Source organism: Mus caroli, chromosome 4, assembly GCF_900094665.2.
Source record: "Mus caroli chromosome 4, CAROLI_EIJ_v1.1, whole genome shotgun sequence".
NCBI classification, from domain to species: domain Eukaryota; kingdom Metazoa; phylum Chordata; class Mammalia; order Rodentia; family Muridae; genus Mus; species Mus caroli.
In genome coordinates this window covers 13,585,883-13,609,068 of record NC_034573.1, presented here as the reverse complement: position 1 = coordinate 13,609,068, position 23,186 = coordinate 13,585,883, and the positions used below count along the sequence as shown (strand labels likewise).

At 35.9% G+C, this 23,186-nt stretch overlaps 1 protein-coding gene across 2 annotated transcripts in view; it reads right to left on the bottom strand.

Moving 5' to 3' along the window:
- Positions 1–23,186, bottom strand: part of Mmp16 (matrix metallopeptidase 16) — a 251,243-nt gene that overhangs the window by 30,701 nt on the left and 197,356 nt on the right. For both annotated transcript variants that reach the window (XM_029476386.1, XM_021160140.2), the window contains one exon: positions 2,643–2,781. In XM_029476386.1, coding sequence (XP_029332246.1) covers positions 2,643–2,781 — 139 coding nt within the window. The remainder of the gene's footprint in view (positions 1–2,642; positions 2,782–23,186) is intronic.

The window sequence follows — 23,186 nt, the reverse complement described above, 5'->3', positions numbered from 1 at the left end:
ATTTTATGAAAATTCTATTGCATAGTGACTATTCAACTGGCACTGTTTCCTCAAGCAAAACCACAGGGGTGATAAGAAAATACAAACAAAATCCAACTTGGTGAAATTTACATTAGAAAGTTTTAGGGTTTTTAAGTAATTAAAAATTCTTTGCAAGTGCAAAGTTATCCAAAAGGTATATTTAAATATAGTTGGAAGAACATTCTAAGGGTTTGCTGAATTTACACATTGGAAGCAAAGGGAAGAACCCATCCCTGTGAAAATGAAAGAATGCATTGTGAAATAGCTGGAGGTAGGGAAGGGCTCTCACACTGTACTGTATGACCTGTTGTTTCCCCTTAGGCTGGTTAGATAGAGCACACTCGTCCAACAGCCTAAGACTATCTTAGCAGTACCTTTCCAAATGATTTTATTACATTCATCACAATTTATAGATTGATCTTGAGAATAATTACTTGTTTGGCAGACAATGCCCAAGAAAAGTGCAAGAGGAAACAATTTCTTTCTGGGTACCAGGCACACAATAGTCACTCTTCAGGTACTGTTAGGGTGGCCTTCAAAGCCATTGTGGCTTTTAGCCCCAGCTATGACAACACTGAATGAACAATCTCAACTTTGCTACCCCTTAGGTTTGGAAAAGGATGAACCTGGATGGAGAGGAATCAGGGAGTGCATTGTAGGAATGCTTCCTGACACAGTTCCTGAAGACATTTCAGACAGAACCATGCTTGTCTGCTTTGCTAAATTTTCCGAGTTACTTAGAAATGTATACCATTCCAATTACAAAACTTCTACTATCTTTTGGATATGCTTTCACAAATACTCTGGGCTTTCTTACTCTTTTGTCTAAAACTACCCCAAACATTCTACCCTATGGCCATTTCCCTGACTCATGGCTGCTTCTTGCCCTTCACTTCTTGTCTCTAACCGTCTAATAAAATATGTTTAAGCTTCCTTCTTAGTCTCTTTCTAACTTATTTTATCAACAAGACTTAGCCTAACTAGGAATCAGAATTTGTCTGGTAACAGTGGTATTCCTACTTAGTTCACGGTGGTATAATACATGTATACTCCGGTTATACCTACTATAGAATAGCAGGAAGGTAATAATACCAACAATAATCATACAGCTAGCCTCAATAGATGGCATTCAGTGAAGTGTCAAGTACTTCATATGTTCTAATAATTTAGTAGCCCAAGTTACCCAGAGATCAGAATACTATGGATTAGAATCCCAGATAAGTAAACTGAGCCAAGGCATGTTACCCAGTTCCTGTGGTTAATGGCAGGTTATAAAAAACAACATAATCACAGAAACTTTATGGCTCTAGAGTTGACATGTTCCTGTTTCTATTTTCAACAAGAATTAATCCACAAAAGAAAAAACCCTGAAGCACACACACATTTTATGTATGAAAAACAAACATATTGCCATTAAGTTGTTTTCAGGACATGCATCCTTACAAGAAAGTCTAATTTAATCCTTAGAATACTTACTCTTTTTTCTTCTCAAGATTCACACTTTCTTTCAAACTGTATCCTCTGTTTAGTTTACTTTTAGACTTCAAAAACCCATGGATCACACACCAATAATATTCTTTCATGTTTTAGGTCTCAAGTTCAGTTCAGATGAATCCTCACATTTCCCTCAATTCTCAACCACAATCTGCCTTATCTCTGTGCCTCTTAACTCCACATAACATGATCTATTTTCAAATTTTAAGGATAGAGGAACATTTCACTTTGCAAGGCAATCTCCTTTGCATGCTAGGTACTTGGAAACACTTGTAAGAAAACACATTTATAATAAATAATTAATAATTAGGTCAATATTATAATGCTGATCATTGGATAAATTTCCTAATTATAATGTCTCTCAAACCTATATTGATTTCTTAGTTAGTTAGAAGTTATTTACAGAAAGTGATAAACACAATAAGTCTTCAAAGATTCAGTGCTTTGAGTTATCAGACAGTTTTCACCACACACAGGAGTAAACAGCTTCAAATAATATACAAACTAACCAACAAACTGATGAGAAAGGCTTATTTATTGCATTCTTTCCACTGTTTTCTTTATCTTCCTTATTCCTTCTTTCCCTAACTCCCATACTTCCTCCTTCCCTCACTCTATTCCTTCCTTCCTTCCTTCCTTCCTTCCTTCCTTNCCTTCCTTCCTTCCTTCCTTCCTTCCTTCCTTCCTTCCTTCCTTCCTTCCTTCCTTCCTTCCATGGCTTACAAAGGTCTTGCTATGATTCTCAGGCTATAGAAGTCTCAACCTAGTAGATTCTAGTCATCTCCTGCTTCTACTTAGCATCCCAAGTAGCTGAAGTGCAAAGCATGTACTGGTCCTGCTCTGCCTCTTGCTTTTCTTTTGTGTTGTATCCAATCTCAGTCTAAAATTTCTATAGAGGAGGATGTCACCAAATTTTGATTTACACATAAGAAAGTATAAATTATACAATTAAACATTATATTTATTTATACTTATACTTTACATATGTTCCTACTTAAGATTCAGAATATTTGATTAAATTTATTATGCATTTTAATAACTCTTATTTATTGACTTTCCTGTACTTTTTAGGATATTGAACAAACTGACAAATATACAACAGAACTAGCCTAAGAAAACATGCTTACCTTTAAAGAAGACAAAATTTCCGTCACTGTTTTCATAAACTGCATCAATACTGGGAGGAAGGCCCCGCCAGAAGTAAGTAATTTGCATTGGGTATCCATCCATCACCCTGTTGTTTCTCACTCGCCAAAACCACTGGTCCTAAAAAAGCAAGCAAAAGCATTGCTCAGCATCCTTCAGGCCTCATCAGCACTGGCAAGATAACCATGCATTGGACAGTTTTAAAGCAAATCAAGTATTCTTATTCTCTTTCATCAACAAAACCTGAAAGAGCTCTAATATTTCATAGTAAACTAGCTAGAAACCCTTCAATCTCCAAACCAAACTGTATAAATAACGATCATGTCAAAATACTCTAGGTTACCATTTGTCATTATCTTAGCATTTTCAAGATGGAAAATCAGAAGAACAATGTCCTGCCTAGTGGTGGGAAGGGGGTTTGTGATCACAACTATGACATGAGTACCTTATATGCACAGGGGTATTTTTGCACACACACAGTATACTCATACTTCAGATGTTGAGGAATAAACAGAAGTATCATATTTCTCTGAATGCCCATATTATAGCTACTGTGTGTAATGATAGATCAGCCAATATGTCTGTGACTGGTAAATAATGGTAACTCTTTATAAGCCAATTCATCTTTAAAAAAAATAATCACTGCAGATTTAACTGACATTGCAAAATGCTTTACTTCCCTCAGTTTTAGAACATGACACATGCCTATACTTAGTCAAGTTTATAACATGATTTGGTTCAATGTAGCAGTTTATGAAGTTAATGAGTTATCAATTAGACTTAACATGTATGCACTTTGACATAAGTCTGTACTACTAGACAAAAAAAAGCAAAATACAACAGAAATCTGCAAAAAATTCCTGAACAGAACACCAATAGCTCAGGCTCTAAGATCAACAAATGACAAATGGGCCCTCATGAAACCAAAAAGCTTCTGTAAGGGATAGGACACTCTCAATAGAACAAATCAGCCACCTGCAGTTGGGGGAAAGAACTTGCCCTAACCCTACATCAGATATAGGGTTAATAACCAAAATATACAAAGAACTCTAGAAGGTGGACTCCAGAAAACCAAATAACCCTTTAAAAAAATGGTGTACAGAGCTAAACAAAGTATTCTTTACTGAGGAATCTTGAATGGCCTAGAAGCACCTAAAGAAATGTTCAACATCATTAGTCATCGGGGAACTGCAAATCAACAACCCTGAGATTCTGCCTTACATCAATCAGAGTGGCTAAGATCAAAAACTCAGGTGAGGGCAGATGCTGGCAAGGATGTGGAGAAAGATGAATACTCTTTTGTAGATGGTGGGATTGCAAACTGGTGCAACCACTTTGGAAATTAATTTGGCAGTTCCTCAGGAAATTGGAAAAAGTTCTACCTGAAGACCCAGTTATAGCACTACTGGACGTATACCCAAAAGATTCTCCAATGTGGAGACAAGGACTCAAACTCTACTATATTCATAGCAGCCCTAATTGTAATAGCGAGAAGCTGAAAACAACTCAGATGTCCCCCAGTGAAAGAACTGATATGGAAAATACAGCATATTTACACAATGGAATACTACTCTTCTATTAAAAATGAGGACTTCATGAATCTTGTAGGCAAACGGATAGAACTAGAAAATATCATCCTGAGTGAGGTAACCCAGAGACAAAAAGACAAACATGGTATTCACTAATAAATGAATATTATCTCAAAAGCTCAGACAATGCACAATAGAACTCACAGACCATATGGAGCTTAACAAGAAGGAAGGCCAAAGTGTGGATGCTTCAATCCCACTTAGAATGGCAACAAAATAAATACAGGAAGGGAGGGACCTAGGTGGCAGAGCGGAGGGAGATGGAAAATGGGGAGCAGGGTCAGGTATAGGATGAGACAAGAGTGAAGTAGAGGGCCAAAAGAATGAGTAGAAATATGTAGCAGTGGGGGGGTGTGTGTTGGTAACAGGTGGGTGGGGAACCACTAGAAAGTCCCAGATGCTAGGGAAGTGAGAGTCTCCCAGAAAAAAATGGGGATCACATTAGATGAAATACCCAACAGTGGGGAAATAGAACCTGAAGAGACCACCTCCAGTAGACAGGCATGGTCCCCAGTTGAGGGGTTGGGCTACCCACCTATCTCAAAATCTTCAACCCAGATTTGTTACTATCTAAAGAAAATGTAAGAAGAAAGAAAAAAAAAAGGAGAGACTGAAGGAAAGGCCATCCAAAGATTGCCACATGTTGTGATCCATCCCATCCATTGACACCAAACCCCAACATTGTTGCTGATACAAAAGTACTTGCAGACAGGAGCCTGGTATAGCTGTCCTGTGAGAGGCTCTGCCAGCATTTTCCTAAGACAGATGCAGATACTCACAGTCAACCATAGGACTGAGCCCTGGATCCCCAATGGAAGAATTAGGGCAAGGACTGAAGTAGCTGAAGGGAATTGCAATCCCATAGAAAGAACAACCATACCAACTAACCAGATGGCTCAGAACTCCCAGTAACTAAGCCAACAAACAAAGGGTATTATATATGAGTGCGTCTGTGGCTCCTGTTACATATGTAGCAGAGGACTGCCTTATCTGGCATCAATTGGGGGGGGGGTCTCTTGTTCCTGTGAAAGCTTGTTGCCCCAGTCAAGGGAGATGCTAGAGGGGTGAGGAAGGAGTAGGTAGGTAGGTGGGAGTGCACCCTCTTAGAGGCAAATGGGAGGGGAATGGGGTGGGAGTTTGTGGAGGGGAGATAGGTTAGGGGGGCATTTGAAATGTAAATAAATAAAATGATTAATAAAGTAAAACAAAGCAAAGCAAACAAGACAAACAAACAACAACAACAAAAATAGAATGGCTCCACTGTGGTTCCTAGGATTTACTCAGGTATTCATATACAGTCCTCCTAAACCTGTCCCACTACACCTTCTCCTTTGTCTAGCTAATACGGCTTGTCTTCTCTACAAATACAATTATAAAACACAAAAAAATCAAAAACTCCAGTAACATCATTATTGTCTCTGAATTCACATCCTATTCTTGTCTTGTTTCTTAATAACCTTGTCATATTTGTCAGCACACTAGTTCTTGATATAATTACCAACTAATATCTAAATCTCAGTGTGATTAGTATACTAACTACAGAAGAATGTCATAGGCATGGGGAAATGTGGACTCCCATATTCAAGTTATTATTATTTCCTACAAATCAATACATTTGCTCATGAAGAAACAGAGCAAGGTTCTTCAGATGAAAGAAGTTTTGCCCCATCTCCCGAGGTTATGATAAAGGAAATACTTTCTGGGAAAGAGGAAATGTTCAGTGGACCTGCCTGCAAACTGTGAGGGAGGGAGCTCTAGGTAGTAGCTCTCATAAGTTGTCATTCACATTTGGGTGATATAGCTGAGTCACCTATTCTCCTGAAAGTATCCACATGACCTTATTAGTTCACCATGGTAATATTAGGCCAAATAATATTTTTTCTTTTTTTAAATCTGCCATTGGCAATTTTTGGAATGAGCAAATACTTATTAATATGTGCTTGGAAACGTTATACAGCAACCTAAAATACTGAAAGAGACCCATATATATATATCAGGCAAATATATATATATATATATATTACAAAATATATATATATATATATATATTACAAAATCACCATTAAGATTATATATATATGATTTTTGAAACGAAAAACTATTTTCCCTGCCAAGCTGACTTACTATCATGGCATTCTAAATAAGAGAACACATTCCTTGTGTAAAGATATTAGAAAAATACCTTTGCAAATATAGATTTGTGATGTTCTCAATGGCCTAAGCTGCATAGACTGTGACATTCGGTGTTTAATAGTCAACAAAAGTAGAACTGCTTCCTAAATGGCCAAAGTTAAGCTTTTATTATAAAATTCTGCAACAGACCATCCAAATATTAGAAGTTAAATGGAATAACTGTGAAAATTTAATGATTTGGGGGCATAAAACAAGTTTAAAATACAAATTTATACCTACACACACACACACACACACACACACACACACACACACATATACACAATGAAGCTAACACTTGGAAATATTGTTTTGTTTTCATGTAATGTGGTCATTAAGAGAACAGAAAATATCTTTAGCAAAATTAAAGATTAAGGCAAACAAAGAGAAAGATGTTTACATCTATATCAAAATGGTTTAATTATATAGCAAATATCTATTTGAGAAATAAAATCTAAAAAAAAAGAGAACACCCAAAATGTAAGATTCATGAATATTATACAAAAGAGAAAGATAAAAAAATGAAGAAAGAAATTATGAAAGAAAATAAATAAAAGAAAAGAAATAAAAGGTGTGTGAACACAGAAAGAGAGATGCAAGCGAACTTTTAGCCAGTTAAGAAGAAGTAGAAACTATCATGTGATACAATCATTTTTGTCAGATAAGCTTTAATATTATGCTTTGTAGATATAGTATCTCTCATGTCTTACTGACATGGCACCCCACTTGTGAATAGCAATAAATGATGACATTATGTATTTTTTTCTTCTACTCACAAATCCTTCTCTAGCAATTATGGCACATCAAGACAGAGCTTCCCCAATGGACAACTATAATGTAATATGATACAATAGAACTGTATTTTTTAGAATCTCCTTTTAAATATTACCTGTGATATTAAATTATGATATCATGGGAAGGGTGATAAGAAAAATTGTGCATGTGTATTAATTCAGTTAAACAGAATTTTATATACACCCAAACACACACAGAATGTAAATATTACTTATGCTTATATTTACATACCAAATACATATAAGCAAAAGAGACACTAATGGTAAAATGTAGATTCCTTGGTGCTTTTGTTCATTGTATTTTTGAGAAATGTTCATAAACACATCTTAAAAAGAAGTATTCACTTTTATATCCTGAAATATACAGGCAATACACAAGCCACAAATAGACACATGATGGATAAATAACAATTCTAATGAGTAAACAGAAGTTTATCAAACCTTCATTCAATCTGTGCCATTATTTATTGCAGCCAATTTCAACAGCAAGTTAATGATGACCCCTGCTCATCAAGCCATACACTCCTGCTTCATGGTCCTTGCATTACCCTACCCTGTGGCATAGAGCCTTTACAGGACCAGTGGATCCATGGAGGAGCTTTGGACAGTGGCTCAATATGTAACCATAGGTGACTAGAGTTCAGCATATAGACCAAGCTGACTTCAAACTCATGAAGATCCTCCTGCATGTGTCTAAGACAAATATATTTAATACCACATAATTAAATTAATACGTGCTATGTTTGATCATTATAGTTGTATGCTAGAACATAAAGTTGAACATGGTGAAACCATACAAATAGCATCATTGGTTTTATCTATCTATCTATCTATCTATCTATCTATCTATCTATCTATCTATCTAGATATTTATTTATTTTTCGAGACAAGTTTTCTCTATTTAGACCTGGCTGTCATGAAACTTACTCTATAGACCCGGCTAGCCTTGAACTCAGAAATCGCCCTGATTCTGCCTCCAAGTGCTGGGATTAAAGGTGTGAGCCACCACCATCCAGCAGTCATTAGCTTTATTATTAAACTGTAGTGTTTAGGTTAGGTACAGGAGAAATGTTTACAGGGCTTCACCATATTTCAAGAAAGCAAAGGAATCTATGCATATTCATTAGATATATTATTTTCAAGGTTGGGAAAGAAAAATTAAGATGATAACTTGAAGAAGAAAAAGTAGAGTGTAAGGGAAGCATAATTAGATGTACCTTGCAAGAGTAATGTGCTTCTGGGAGGCTGGTAGTATCGTGTTTCTTTAGCTGACATATTTATTTATTTATTTATTTATTTATTTATTTATTTATTTATTTATCTAAATACTAGGGTTCAGGCTATTTAAAGCAACCATTAGAATAAGCTTCCTACTAAGATAGTCATGAATGTGTGCAATGATATTTTTTGTCTGATTTTTTTACACTCCAGATTTTATCCCCCCTCCTACACACACATTAATGATTTTGTTATGAAGAATTTCACAGCTCACTGATGATAGACTGACCAGAGAGAATTCTGGGAATAAGAATGCAAAGGTCCATCTGCATTGGGCAAAGACTTTGCACAATGTCCATGTCTTTTAAAAAATGATCAATGCATAGACCCACTGTAATAGCAGAAGGAAATAACATATTACCAAGTTGCTTTCCAAAACATTTTGAACGTAATAATTTTGGAAAATTTCTAAAGTACTTTAAAGGAGTCATTCTTTACAGTTGACCTTTGAATTTAGAAAGACAAATTCTTAAGTAAATAAAATGAATGAAGATGTTTGTTAGTAAAGGAGATAACATTTCAGAATATTATAAAATATTATGCTTACAACTGTTCCAAATTGATATAGTAATTTGTGAAGTTTGGAAATCTTTATAAAACTCCTGTAGTTTTATGGTAGTTTATAAAAAAATCTGGATGTTTAAATGATGTAGTTGATATGGGTCACTCTCTTATTCATTAGTATTTATTAAATCATGACATAGTGCATACAACTAAAGCTTAAATGCTGATAAACATTGATGTAGGACTTAGTGATGGACATGCAATAACATAAACACATATTTTATCTGATTTCCATACAAATTAATGACCAGTAATGAAGTATTCCTTCATTCTCCCCAGCATTGAAAGACCTTAGGAGGAAGTAGGAGACACAGACTGCTGCCTTTGTTCCACTAATTCATCCTGCTGCCTTTTCCCAGGATTTTTCTCCAATCCATGCTTGTTTAGAGTATGCATAGTAATGGTTATGGGACAAAGGATTTACTACAAAGATACACCATCCAATGTACTTCATTTGTGGGTTTTGTACCATCAAACTCCATACATAGTTGCAAAACACAGCAACATTAATATTTAACATTTTCCTCTTCTAGGATTGGAATATCTGAAATATTGGCAGGATGATGGAATTCCAGTTCAGATATCTAAAGTTAGGTCCTATAAAACACAAAGCAACCCATTCAGTTCATTGGATTAGAATATCTATCTATCTATCTATCTATCTATCTATCTATCTATCTATCATCTATCTATCTATATCTCAATACAAGAAAAACTCCTTTAAATTGTATAATCAATGTGACAGACCAAAAGTGAATGCAAATTGTATTATAGTTACCTCTATAATAATGGAAGCAATGTTTCACTGGATATAATGAGCTGCAAAACAGCTTTCATTAGAAAATTTTCAAGAGAAAAATTGCTCAATGTAGTCCTATTTTTTCAAGTTATGCAACACAATGGTTTTGGTGTAGAGCTTTTTAGAAACTCTTTCTTTAAAGTACTGGCTAGTTTTGAATTTTCTGTATAGAACAGGCTGGTTTTAAATATATAGGTTATTATCCTGCCTTCACTTACAGACTTAATTGAACTTTTGGCACCAATTCAAAGTTTCCTTTACACTTAATTTTTTTTTTCCTGAGGAGTATTAAGTTTTGCCCTTTTCATTATTTCTCTAAATTTCTATTCCTTGTTCTGGTTCCATACAACTTCACTCATCTACTAAAGCACTACAACTTTCAGCCTGTGTGCATTCAAAGACAGAAAAGTCAAAATAAACCAACAGGCTTCCTTTATGGTTTCAACCTTACAGTGACTGGTTGTTCCACACCCCACAGAGACAGAAACTCATTGTGCTTTTTGTCTTTCATGCTCAAACACAATCCACTGGATGGACATTACCAACTGGGAAGCATTGTCTTCCTGCTCCCATTTCTAACAGACTCATATTGCCTTTGAGTTGGCACTCCTACTTATTGCCATTCGTACCTTCTTGCTCCTGCATCCTGGGCAATGTGCCAACACCTAGTCATGCTGTGGGTTTGGGGGTGTGAAAAGACTCATGATATGACCCTAGAAGCATCAAACTTTTAAGACTACACTAGAGAGTTTATTGTCATCTTGTTCATGAACCAACCATATTCTTTTTCGACAGACCTTACCATAACAAAAAAAGAAACACCTTGGGTTGGAAGATGCAGAAAGGAGAGCAAATGCAAGCTTTTAGAACAATGTATCCCACAGAAATAAAGTCAAGTCTCCAGGTAATTGAGCTAGTTCAGAGGCAAAGTGGTAAGAACATATTACTATGTGACCAAGCAGTAATGACCATGATAAATATTTTATATTTTCAGTGAAAGAGATACAAAGTTACTTGTTAACGAATGATGATTTAAATGCCTATGTTGAATTAGAACTTTGTTCCTAAGGGATAAGGGCAGCTGGGGCAGAGAATTCCCAAGAAGAGCAAGGCAAGGCACTCTGAAAAACTCCTAAGTGAGGTTGTTTCAGTGGTCACTGGCAGTTGTTGCCATAACAGCAGAGACTAACTCTCATTACCATTGCCTAATTGCTTTATGCTAATATGCTCTTGAGAACATTTCTTCTGCTCCCACTGTTCCACTCAGCTTTGTTTACTCAAAAGACAGAGTTCAAAAGGTAATTGCCCTTTCTTACACTCCAAGTGAATCCTCAGCAAAGAGCTTGATGGCAAAACCCTTTCTACCAAGGTGCCTGAGGGAAATCAGATGACCTCAATCTTAGAAAATGGAAAGTCCTGAAATCTTGCTTCATGACTATCTGGGAAGCAAAAATGTAGGGTAACATGGGACATCTTATGCATCATTAAAATAAGAATAAGCTTCCTAATCATGCTATTCTGTAATGTAGCCTTGGATGTTAAAGGAGGGACAGAGAGACCAGAACTCATTGTGTAACAACTAGGCTACCCTGGTATTCATTGTATAATAGTGGCCCACCTGCTTCACACTCATGGCCATCATCCTAGCTCAGCCTTTAGAGCACATGTCTATGCTTTGCAGTTTTTGAAATTTATTTTGAGAAACTAGTAATCTAAAGACTAAAAAATGAGTGAAGTTAAGAACAAAGAAGCTAAGCATAGTGGCAGGTATCATTTGGACATGAAAAGATACTTAGCTAGGATATTTATAGACTAAGAGAAAGTTCAGCAGGCAAGGATGACAAGGGAGGATGGTATCTTAACTTTTATAGCTACATTTTTAAAATATATTTTTCAGTTTGAAGTTTTAATTATTATTTGTCCATTCCATTTTCTTCCTCCAAAGGTTTCCTTGATTCTCCTTCCCCCTTGATTTCTTTCAAATTCTTGGCCTCTTTTTTTTAAATTGTTGTTATATATGTATGTTTGTGTTCTTAAACACATACAAATGCAACCTGCTTAGTCTGTATAGTGTCACTTATAGGTATATGTCTCAGTTCTTTGTCTAAGGTTTAGGCCTCCTGAGATTTATGCATTCTACATGCATGGTTTCATTCTTTTAAGGGTAATAGAGAATGTAATGCTGACAAACATTATATGCAACACAGAGTTGAATGACAACAACTACAACAATGTCTGTTAGGATGATGGTGAACATACTTTTCCAGGAAAGGAGAAAATATGACATGAAAGCTAGATGGAATTCAAGAAAATACAGTAGGGTGTTATGTTCTAGAACAGTACAGGTAAGCAAAGAGAATGTATTATAGAAGCAAAAACATGTAAATAGGAAATGAACAGAAAGAAGGTATTTAATAGGGCATAGGCAGAAGGGCATTCTCATCCAAATGAAATAGCTATACAAACAAGGGCTGAAGCAAGGGAGGAAAGAGAGGAAAATTAAAAAGAGCAGTAGAGACCCATGCAGGTTAAGAAAGACCCAGGAGATGGACAGTGTAGGCCCTAAGTCTAAACGTGAAATTAGAAAACTCGAGAAAGTCTGGGAAGGAAGGCAGCTACTGCAAAAATTGAAGAAGAAAAAATATGTTAAATGGTCAATGATGAAATACATGTGTGCTCTAGAATGTTAGGTCAAAGTATTGCAGATAATCAAAATAAGTCAAATTAAGTTTCAGTTGCTAAAAAGGAAGTGAGTTACTGTAGCATATTTATATAGGAAGGAAAACTTCTCCATCCTTAATCATATACTGAATTTCAAATGCCTAGCTATGCTCATTTACAACTTTTATATTTGAGGATAGGATTGAATGTTTGGGTATAATTGCGAATATAAACTCCTGTATAATTTTTTTTTTGTGAGGATTCTAATTCACATAGAAGTGTTAGTATAATAAAAAATTTTCTTGTATTGCTTCTTATATATGGAGAGACGGGAAAAATTCAGGTTCTCTGCAAGAGCAGCCAGTGTTCTTCAGTGCTGAATCATCTCTTTAGATATGAAAATTAATTACTTTAATTTTGTGACTATCCTTTGTATGCAAAATTAAATAAATCAATGTGAAAACCATTTTGTATTCAGACAGTGGCTTTTCTCATTCAGGATCACTGGCTCAGGTTTCTTTAGCTTCAGGTTACAATTAGATCATTACTTTTGGAAGAGAACTGAATGAATGAGGTTACTGATGCATAACTTGAGTGAATTAATGATTCATTATCCTTATCAACTTTCCAACAGGTCTTCAAAATCGTTAGTAATCTCTCTCTCTCTCTCTCTCTCTCTCTCTCTCTCTCTCTCTCTCTCGTGTGTGTGTGTGTGCATGTGTTATATATTCTACAGTGAGTTTGGATGCTAGAGTAGAATAACATTACTTCATTACTTGCAGTTTCCTACCCTTTTTGGGATAGGGTTCTTCCCCTCCCCCCCCCCGCCCCCCCGCCCAGTTCTGTGTGCACTTTACTAGCTGATCTATGAGACTTTAGATATTTTCCTGTCTCTTATCTTCAACTGGAGGCCCTGTGTTTGGCTTTTACATGGGACTAGAAAATCAAAACTAACATCTTCATGCAAGAACAGCAAGCACTTTAAGCACAGATTAACTCACCTCCAAAAAACCATATTTACCAATTAAAATGTACTTTCTTAGTAATAATTATAATTAAAAATGGTGTGTCCTCATTCTTACTGTTTTGCACAATTTTTGAAAATATGAATTATACTGTTTTAAAATCAAGGCTAAAAATGGCAAGTGAGCCGGGCATGGTGGCGCATGCCTTTAATCCCAGCACTCGGGAGGCAGAGGCAGGTGGATTTCTGAATTCGAGGCCAGCCTGGTCTACAACATGAGTTCCAGGACAGGCAGGGCTATACAGAGAAACCCTGTCTCCAAAAATAAATAAATAAATAAATAAAATGGCAAGTGAATTAATATAAAGAGGAGCTAAGGTAATATTAAAATATCTACATGAGCTAAATATTATCACATGATTCAATTTTATTCAAAATTAACTCTTAAGAATATAATTCTCATTAGTATATGAATGTGTGTCTGAATTCAATATCTAAAAGTAGTTAACAGAATAAAACAGTCTTCTGTGCGAACATGTCACAAATAGAAGTGCCTCATCCTCCTTCCTATCTACGCCTTAGAGTACAATCTTCACTCTAGATTTTTCATTAAAGATGCAATAAAAATTATCGTTATAGATGTTTTCTTTTAAAAATCTTAATGAAAAAATATTAATAGTAAGCAATCACCAGCCATAGATACATGTTCCCGTTTTCCTAGCAGTTCAGAAACAAGACGATTATCAATTTGAGACCTGCCTGATTAACATTGCATGACTCATTTTTAAAGAACAAAATAAAAACCACAATGACCTCATTTATATGTTTATAAACTCAGTCTTAAAAAACCATCATTGGTGAATTAAGAATATAAGTCCAAGATTATTATTGTTTATTATTGTATTATTATACATTGTTAAAAATGAATATAGATCAGTTTTTTGTTAACACTTTCCTGTTATCTTCGTTTTTGTTGAATTTCCCGTTTTCATAATTGAAGGCTTCAATATTGTTAATAAAATAATATTACTTTGTTGAACCTTAACACAGACTTTTCTTTCATCAAGTTCTATCACAATTATTTTCTCGAAGTAAGAAATGGGGAAATCTGACAGTGAACAGAAAACAGAGCAAACAAATTGTGGCTATATTTTTTAGTAGCTTGCCCTATAGTATTTGGTTACATTTATACTCTGTTTAGACCACTGAACCATTATTGCACAGGTTACAAACATGAGAGAACTATCTTAGCTGATGATCAAGGATATCCTAATCAAAATGAATGATGGCTATTTGAATTCTGACCTCAACACACAAACATGGCACTAGTCCCATCACAAATAACACACACACACACACACACACACACACACACACAAACACTTACTCCATTCACACACTACACACTCATGCAATATTTAAGAGATTTTTACAATGTATTGTCAAATAACTGATTTGAAACAAATAAGACTTTCATTGCCTAAAATAACCTATCTTTTATTATTTAAAAACCAGGAGGAATGAAGCAAATGGAAATTGTGATTGGGATATATTGTATGAGAGAAGAATCTATTTTTCAGTAAAAGATTATAAAAATTATAAAGAGATTTTTACAAAAAGAGTATGTCCTCAAAATTTCTACAAAATAATGTTTTAAGACACTGATACATTATTCTGCACTCATTCTCTAGATCTACAGTGTTTACATAAGAGCCACTAACCACAGGAGGACACTATATTTAAAGAACCTAGATACAGAAGGAATGCCACCCCTAACATCTAAGAGGCATAGCAAGATGAGGAACGTATACAGGATTCAAATGGAAGAACACCATGGGTTGCCTCTACCATTGTAGAAAGCACTATTAAACAATATTGCTTTAGAAAAATTCTATTCTATTATAAGCTAACAGAGATTATATCCCTTTTATTTAAGTTCCAGTGTAGTGGCTATTCCTGGTTGTCAACTTGACTACATTTGGAATGAACTACAATCCAGAATTGGAAGGCTCACCAGTGACCCTTATCTGGAGGCTTGGAGATAGAAGTTTCTGATCTGGATCTTGGTATGGAGATCTTGAGGCATAGTGGCTATGGATTCCAGAAGATTAAATCTCCGAGTTCAAGGTCATCTGGGATTAAAGGTGTGGTAGAACACACCTTTAATCTGGGATACACCTTCTGCTGGAGACAATATAAGGACATTGGAAGAAGGGAGTCTTGCTCTTGCTCCTTCGCCTGCTTGCTGTGTGAGATTGAGTAACTGCTAGATACTTGGACTTCCATTCACAGCTACTACTGAACCATTGTCAGGAATTGGGCTGCAGACTGTAAATCATTAATAAATTCCTTTACTATATAGAGACTATCAATAAGTTCTGTGACTCTAGAGAACCCTGACTAATACATCCAGTAATACTAAGAGAATAATTCATAAATGAAAAAAAAAACCCAAAGGAGACAAATCTCAGCACTATTTTATGAAGAGTCTTTAGCAGAGGGTGAGTGAATAGGACTTTTTTATGACAAAAAAACTCTGCAAGTGTAGTCAGCTTAAATGAGTATGATGCTAGCAGTCTCTACTATATGGACAGCACCATCTCAATTTCAAGAGTTTTTCTCCCAAGGATGGGAGCTAAGTTTTACAGAGCATACGGTGAAGCTCTGGCTACCTGTGGTGTTGTTTTATAGAAAGTTTGAGATATTTCTTTTAACACGTGGGTTACAAAATGCCACTTCTTCCACCATGATATCTCTTAACCACTGAACTTGGGTTAATGTTGTTCCAGGCAAATCTTCTCCAAGGTTAAAGGCTTGGGCCCTAGCTACTGCTTATATGTGAAAAAAATCAGTGCAATGTCTTTGTCCTTCATTAATGCGCCTTAGAAGAAATTTACTTAGGCACCCTCCTCCTTTTATTTCACTCTTTGTCCACTATGTCTTTTAGAGACTGCGTAGGACCAGTCATGTAGACACATTTCCAAAATATTGAGTCAAAATACATTTTTTTTCTCATTATGATTGTCATTGTAGGTAACAATAATAGGACGCAAGGGTGCAAGAATAAAGATTGCTTTTCAATTACATCTACTTTTAGTTTTATAAGATTACCCTGTTTGATTACCACAATTGCTTATATAAATGTCCTACTTAGCCATGTTTATTTGTTTTCTGACTGTTTTTTCATTGAGTAAAGCTAATTTAGAGAATTTTTTTTAGACCACACTCCAATATTCCCATCTCCTAAAAGGCTATCAGGCAGAGGCAAGTACTTATACATAATTATTGTAGAAATAAATCAATGAATGCAGTGGGTAGGAAATAGAGATTAAAGATTTTCACAGCAGAAATATGTGTTTTAAAGTTATCCAGATAGCCGGGCAGTGGTGGCGCATGTCTTTAATCCCAGTACTTGGGAGGAAAAGGCAGGTGGATTTCTGAGTTCAAGGCCAGCCTGGTCTACAGAGTGAGTTCCAGGACAGCCAGGGCTACACAGAGAAACCCTGCCTCAAAAAAAAAAAAAGTTATCCAGAGCATAAATGTGCTCTCTAAAAATTACTAAGACATGCTAAATTAAAATCACAGTTTCTTCAGTTTCTGTATTTGATCTATGCTATTTATATTGACCTGACTTAAAGTCTGAAAGCAGAAGGAACAAAGTTACATGATACAAAGCAAAGTATACCTTAATAGAAGTTAATGAAAGACTAGTCTATGATAAAGGATAAAGGAGATAGGTCTCCTATAACAATAACTCATACAAGTATTGTGAAGTGTCTGTGATTCATTTACATCCACTGAAGTTTGAAAGTAGTATTATCTCTCAGATCCTAAATATTATAAATTTACTGGTAATGGAGGTATTAAAATGGTCTATTTAGATTTCCTACCCATTTTCAGATGTTTGCTTACACGTATATTTATTGTTTATATTTTTCATGTTTGAAAAGATGTAGACTCAATAGAACAATAAATCTCTTTCAGCTTTAAGTATCTACAAAAGTCATGGTTCAATGTAGAGATTTGTATGATATATAAATAATTTTATTCTATAAAACATTGTATTTTATTCTGTACAAGTTATCTCAAAACAGCCTTCGTTATTTTAAAAGGTATTTAACTTTTATTAGTGAAATTTGTAGTTAGCCAATTTTGCACATGCACATAGGCATACCAATCCCTTTAACAGCCCCTTCCTCTCCTTTCCACAAACATCTCTCCTGTGTTCGTGTCTTAGTCTCTTGTTTTGTGATCTGGCATGTCTATGAGTCCATTCATTTGGTGCTATTTATTGGAGTCTAGTGCATGGCCAGCAAGGTGTAAACAACTAATGACTGTGATTTGCTACCTCCAAGAACCTATCAATAGCCAACAGTTCAAAAATAAGGGATAGGGCCTCGTGGCAGCCCTCCTCTTACAAGAATTTCTGTTCTTGTGTGGAACAAGTACAAGAAACCAGTTATAATGGGTTAATGATTGCAATAGTTTTATTGTGTCCAAATAATAACATTATAGTCCTTCATCTTATATATTTCATCCACTATTTCAGAATATTCTGTGATCCATAGAAGGTGTGGTATGAACATCTTGTTTAGGTTTTAGCTGTCTACTATTACTAATTCCCTGACACCTGAGCAGCTGTGAATCTGTGTTTACCATTGTTCATTGTGAGGAGGGACTTCTTTGATTAAGGGTGAGGGTAGCTTTTGTTTATGAGTATAACCATATAAAGATACAAAAGGGAAATTGAAAGAATTATCTTGAATATCTAGATAGTGCTGCTTCTAGAAGCTATGGATTACTGAACATAGTTTTCAATCCCAAGGTTGAAATACCTTCAAAAGATTGGGTCAGGGAGGCTCCAAGGGCACTCCCCCAACCCCCAATACCCATATACACACACATCTTCTTGGTTGCTCACCAGAACAAGGGGATAAGATGATATTATGAAAGACAGCACACAACTTAGTTGTAGGATACAGAATGAGTTGAAAAATCCAGTGCTGTTGCTTAGCACTGAAACTACTGCATGGTGTTGAGTGGGCTTCGGAGGGAGATAAAGCACCATTTGTCTTGTCTCACTGTGAACCATATGAAGCAGAAGCCCTCAATCTTGGGAAAGATATGTCTATCTGTGCAACACTGAGGTTCCTCATACTCATGTATACTTTCCAATTGTTCTTTGCTTTACCTATTTGCTTCTGAGTATTGAATCTAGGTCTTGTGAAGCATGCACTCTACCAAAGACCCACATGCTTAGCCTTGTCTGGGCTAAGAATTGAGGCCCCAGGGAGTAAGAAGACCTGGCAGGATGGTAGTGGGTGGTAAGGACATCCTCTTCAAGACATGAGTGAGAAGGAGTTACATAAGTAACTGTTGGAAATTAAACTGGGAGGGGAATTACAACTTGGAGTGTTGAAAACTATTATATAGGGTCTTAGGGTTTTACTGCTGTGAACAGACACCATGACCAAGGCAAGTCTTATAAAATTATAAAATTATAAAATTCATTTAATTGGGGATGGCTTACAGATTCAGAGGTTCAGTCCATTACCCATTACCATCAATGTGGGAGCATGGCAGCATCCAGGCAGGCATGGTGCAGGAGGAGCTAGGAGTTTTTTTTTTTGGTTTTTTGAGACAGGGTTTCTCTGTATAGCCCTGGCTGTTCTGGAATTCACTTTGTAGACCAGGATGGCCTTGAACTCAGATATCTGCCTGCCTCTGCCTCCCGAGCACTGGGATTAAAGGCGTGCACTACCACACCCAGCTGGAGCTGAGAGTTCTATGTCTTCATCCAAAGGCTGCTAGTGGAAGACTAACTTCCCAGGTAACTAGGGTGAGGGTCTTAAACCCACACCCACAGTGACACACCTATTTTAACCAGGTCACACCTATTCCAACAAGGCTACACCTCCAAATGGTGCCACTCCCTGGTCTAAAACTATACAAACCATGATCTCTCTTTCTCTCTCTCTCTCTCTCTCTATATATATATATATATATATCTATATATATATATATATAGAGAGAGAGAGAGAGAAACACAATTCTGATTTTCAGTGTGAACTAACCAGTACCCCACAGAACTGTGTCTCTAGATGCATATGTAGCAGGGGATGGCCTAGTCGACCCTAAATGGGAGGAGGTACTTGGTCTTGTGAAGATCATATGCCCCAGTACAGGGGAATATTAGGGCCAGGAAGAAGGAGTGGGTAGGTTGGGGATCAGGGCAGGGGGAGGGTATAGGGGGATTTGGGGATAGCATTTGAAATGTAAATGAAGAAAATATCTAATAAAAAAGTCTTAAGATATATATACTTTAATATCTAGTCTTTCTCATTTTGTTTATAAATTAAATTTAATGTAAAGATTTTTACAAGTAATTAAATTTGAAAGGGCATGTAATTGTTACTTTAAAGTAGCCCCAACTATGCATTTTAAGGAAGAAATGATCAACTGAAGCCTTATATAGAGAGGAAGTGTGACACTCTGTGGGGGTCACGCCTTATTTTAGGACTGACTGGGTTAAAGCTGACCATAAAATACAAACTTAAATGCATTTAAATTTTTTCCTTTTAAGTATACATTAGAAATTTCAATGAGACTACAAATGCTTCCTGTTTAAAATGTGTAAAGACTTTTAAGAAAACATTCTTTACAAGCCACTGCCGACTTTCCCCCAAGTGACTCACATTAATATGAGGTGCTATAACACGTCTTTAGTATAAAGCAGGCCTGTCTTGATCTGAGACCAAAGCAGAGCATGTTACTGGCAATCACAGAAAGGACTCATTATTTCATAAATAGTATAATCATGTAGCGTGGGCTTTGGAGGGAAGCACCATGGAATATTTTCATGTAGAATATTTATGTTCATTTCATCTCTCCCCAACCCATGTAGCCTTTTCCTCATGTTACAACAGAGTCCTTTAAACTAGCAAAGAAATGCTAGACCATGACAGATCCATTGACAAATACTGCTACTGACGGAATAGTTTGATTAAAACAAGAAATAGTATATTTGTGTTGATAGTTTATAGAGTAATTCACAAAGTACTTAACTATAATTACCCAAGCTTTTAGAAAGGAAATAGAAGAGAGAAAACCAGTAACCAAGGCTCCCATTAATTCAACCTTTTCTTTAGGGCCAGGATGATTTACAGCTTTGTTTTCAAAGCACTTACTGTCTATAATTACAAAATATGAAATAAAGAAAAAAAATACTGTATTTTTCCCACTCTTGCTAATTTCATGACTATTCCATTTAAATGGAACATGGCTAATAGCATTTTTGTAGTTCATAAATAGCCTGAATATTTCCGGGCCTGTAATCTGCAGCTTCTGGAGAAATGAGAGGTAGATATTGATGATCAGCTCATCTCAGACGCACTAGGACTTTGTTTCCTTTAGCAAACATTTCACAAACAAAATTTCAAAACGACTGGTCAGCAATAGGGAAGTGTGCCCACTGTTTTCCAGCTCTCTTGAAAGTCCATTACAGTCCTTTGTTCTGCTGTGGCTGATAATCCGTTTTACTTACTGGCTAAAGTAAGCCTTTCTCAGTGCCAAGATGAAACAGGCCTTTAAGAGAAGGTCAGCTGCTCCAGAACCTGCCTGAAAAGGGATTTCAGTTTTCTCACTTGGCCTTCCTATTTTTAAAAGTTTACTTTTCCTTCCTGGTAGTTCCAATATTATGATCGCATACAGCTTGTGATCATAATTCGCGGTGGGTTGTGTAGTTACGAAGTTATAGGCAGCACTGATTAGGTATAAAAATGAAAAGGTTAACTCCTCTTATTTTACAGTACATTAATATTTTAGCACTGTCACTCAGTGATGTGAAGAAAAACAATGTTGCAAATTGCTAACAGCCATTTTAAAACCTCTATTAAGTTTGCTTTGAAAATATACTGAAAATTTTAAAGTTTTACTGTTATGACCATAGATAGACTGAATGGACAGACAGTTTTCTTAAAATATCTGTTCCTTACTGTCAATATATATTGAAGAGGCAAGGAAGGGGTCCCTCAGAGCCTTTAATTCTCAGTTTTTATTCTGGGCTCTGGCTTTGGACCTATATGATGAGGTCACATTGTTCTTCACCTTTCATGGCTTAATTGCCCGTATATAATCAAGGGAAAGGGCACTTGAATGTTTCTTTCATTACATTCTTAAAATTAGAATGAACATGGGTATGTTATGGTTGGGATGTTGCTCGCTCCTGTGGTACCTACTAAACCTTGCTGAGAACATTATGTCTGAGATGGAGACTTTACGTGGGATAGATCAATTTCAAGGGACTGGGTTAATATTTACAAGTACAGATTCAAATAAAATCCATTGGCTCTCCCATCTCTTTGTGGCACATCTGCTTGCCCTATAATACCTTGCCAAAGGATGCTATCCTACCCTGAATTTCATTGGACTGTTAAATAAATCTATTTTCATTAAACATTACTGTTTCAGGTGTTCTTTAATGCTATCAAATACATGCCAAGATGAGAATACCTTCAGATTTCCAAAACTGATAATATGTCTAGAAAATTCATACATAACTATTGAAATAAAAATATTTGAATGATACAGAGCAACAGAAAATATCTCTTGACTAATTATTGACCATTATTGTTTTGTAAGGTGACTTTGTCCTCCCACAAATGGCATTCTCCAACTTCATCTCCAGCTTTGAAACTTGAATCTATGCCTGATTATCTAATGATGTTATTACATATGAAGGTGTCCCTGAGAGTATCTTCCTGAATACCCTCATCAGGATCCTAGCCGAGAACTCAAAAGACTTCCAAACCAGTGATTATTTAGAATGCTGCCATTAAATAATCACCTTATTTCTACTGCCAAAACATAAATTGCATGATAGAAATAGGAACTAGGGTGGAATGTAAGCCACTCACATGACAAAACAATGTAGGATGAACTTCGACTTTAAGCCCAACATTACTTCACTCTTGCTATCTCTAAATCAAAATGTCTGCTTGCCTTGATGCAGAATATTCATACCAGAGGCCAATGCCCTATTATTTACAGTTCCTAAATAGAGTTCATTTGAGGAAGCAATGCTGTTCCTTGAATTTGGTGCAAACTTATTAGAAAATTTCATTTGAATTTATATGCACAATTTTATCATTGAGTTTTATGTGTTTGTGTATTTTTATTTACAATAAATGTATAGTCCCCTTAAATATTTTACTACTTATGACACATAGAATATGTATTATACTTTTGTATCATAAATACATATTTTAAATATTCATGTGCTACATTACATGTATTTTCCAAATGAGGGCATCAGATCCCATTACAGATGGTTGTGAACCACCATGTGGTTTCTGGGAATTGAACTCCGAGCTTCTCAAAGATCATTCAGTGCTCTTAACCACTGAGCAATCTCCCCAGCCCTACATGCACTTATATAAAGCATGACACGTATGACAATCTTATCATACTACAAATACTTGTGAATTTTTATGAAAAGTTAGTAATGTGCCTGGTTATGAGCCATTTCTCTGGATTCTAGGATAGCATCATAGAACAAATTTTCAATGGACTGAATTGTCTTGCAAAAACTGACTTTAAAAATAAAGCGGACCGGGCTGGAGAGATGGCTCAGTGGGTAAGAGCACCCGACTGCTCTTCCAAAGGTCCAGAGTTCAAATCCCAGCAACCACATGGTGGCTCACAAC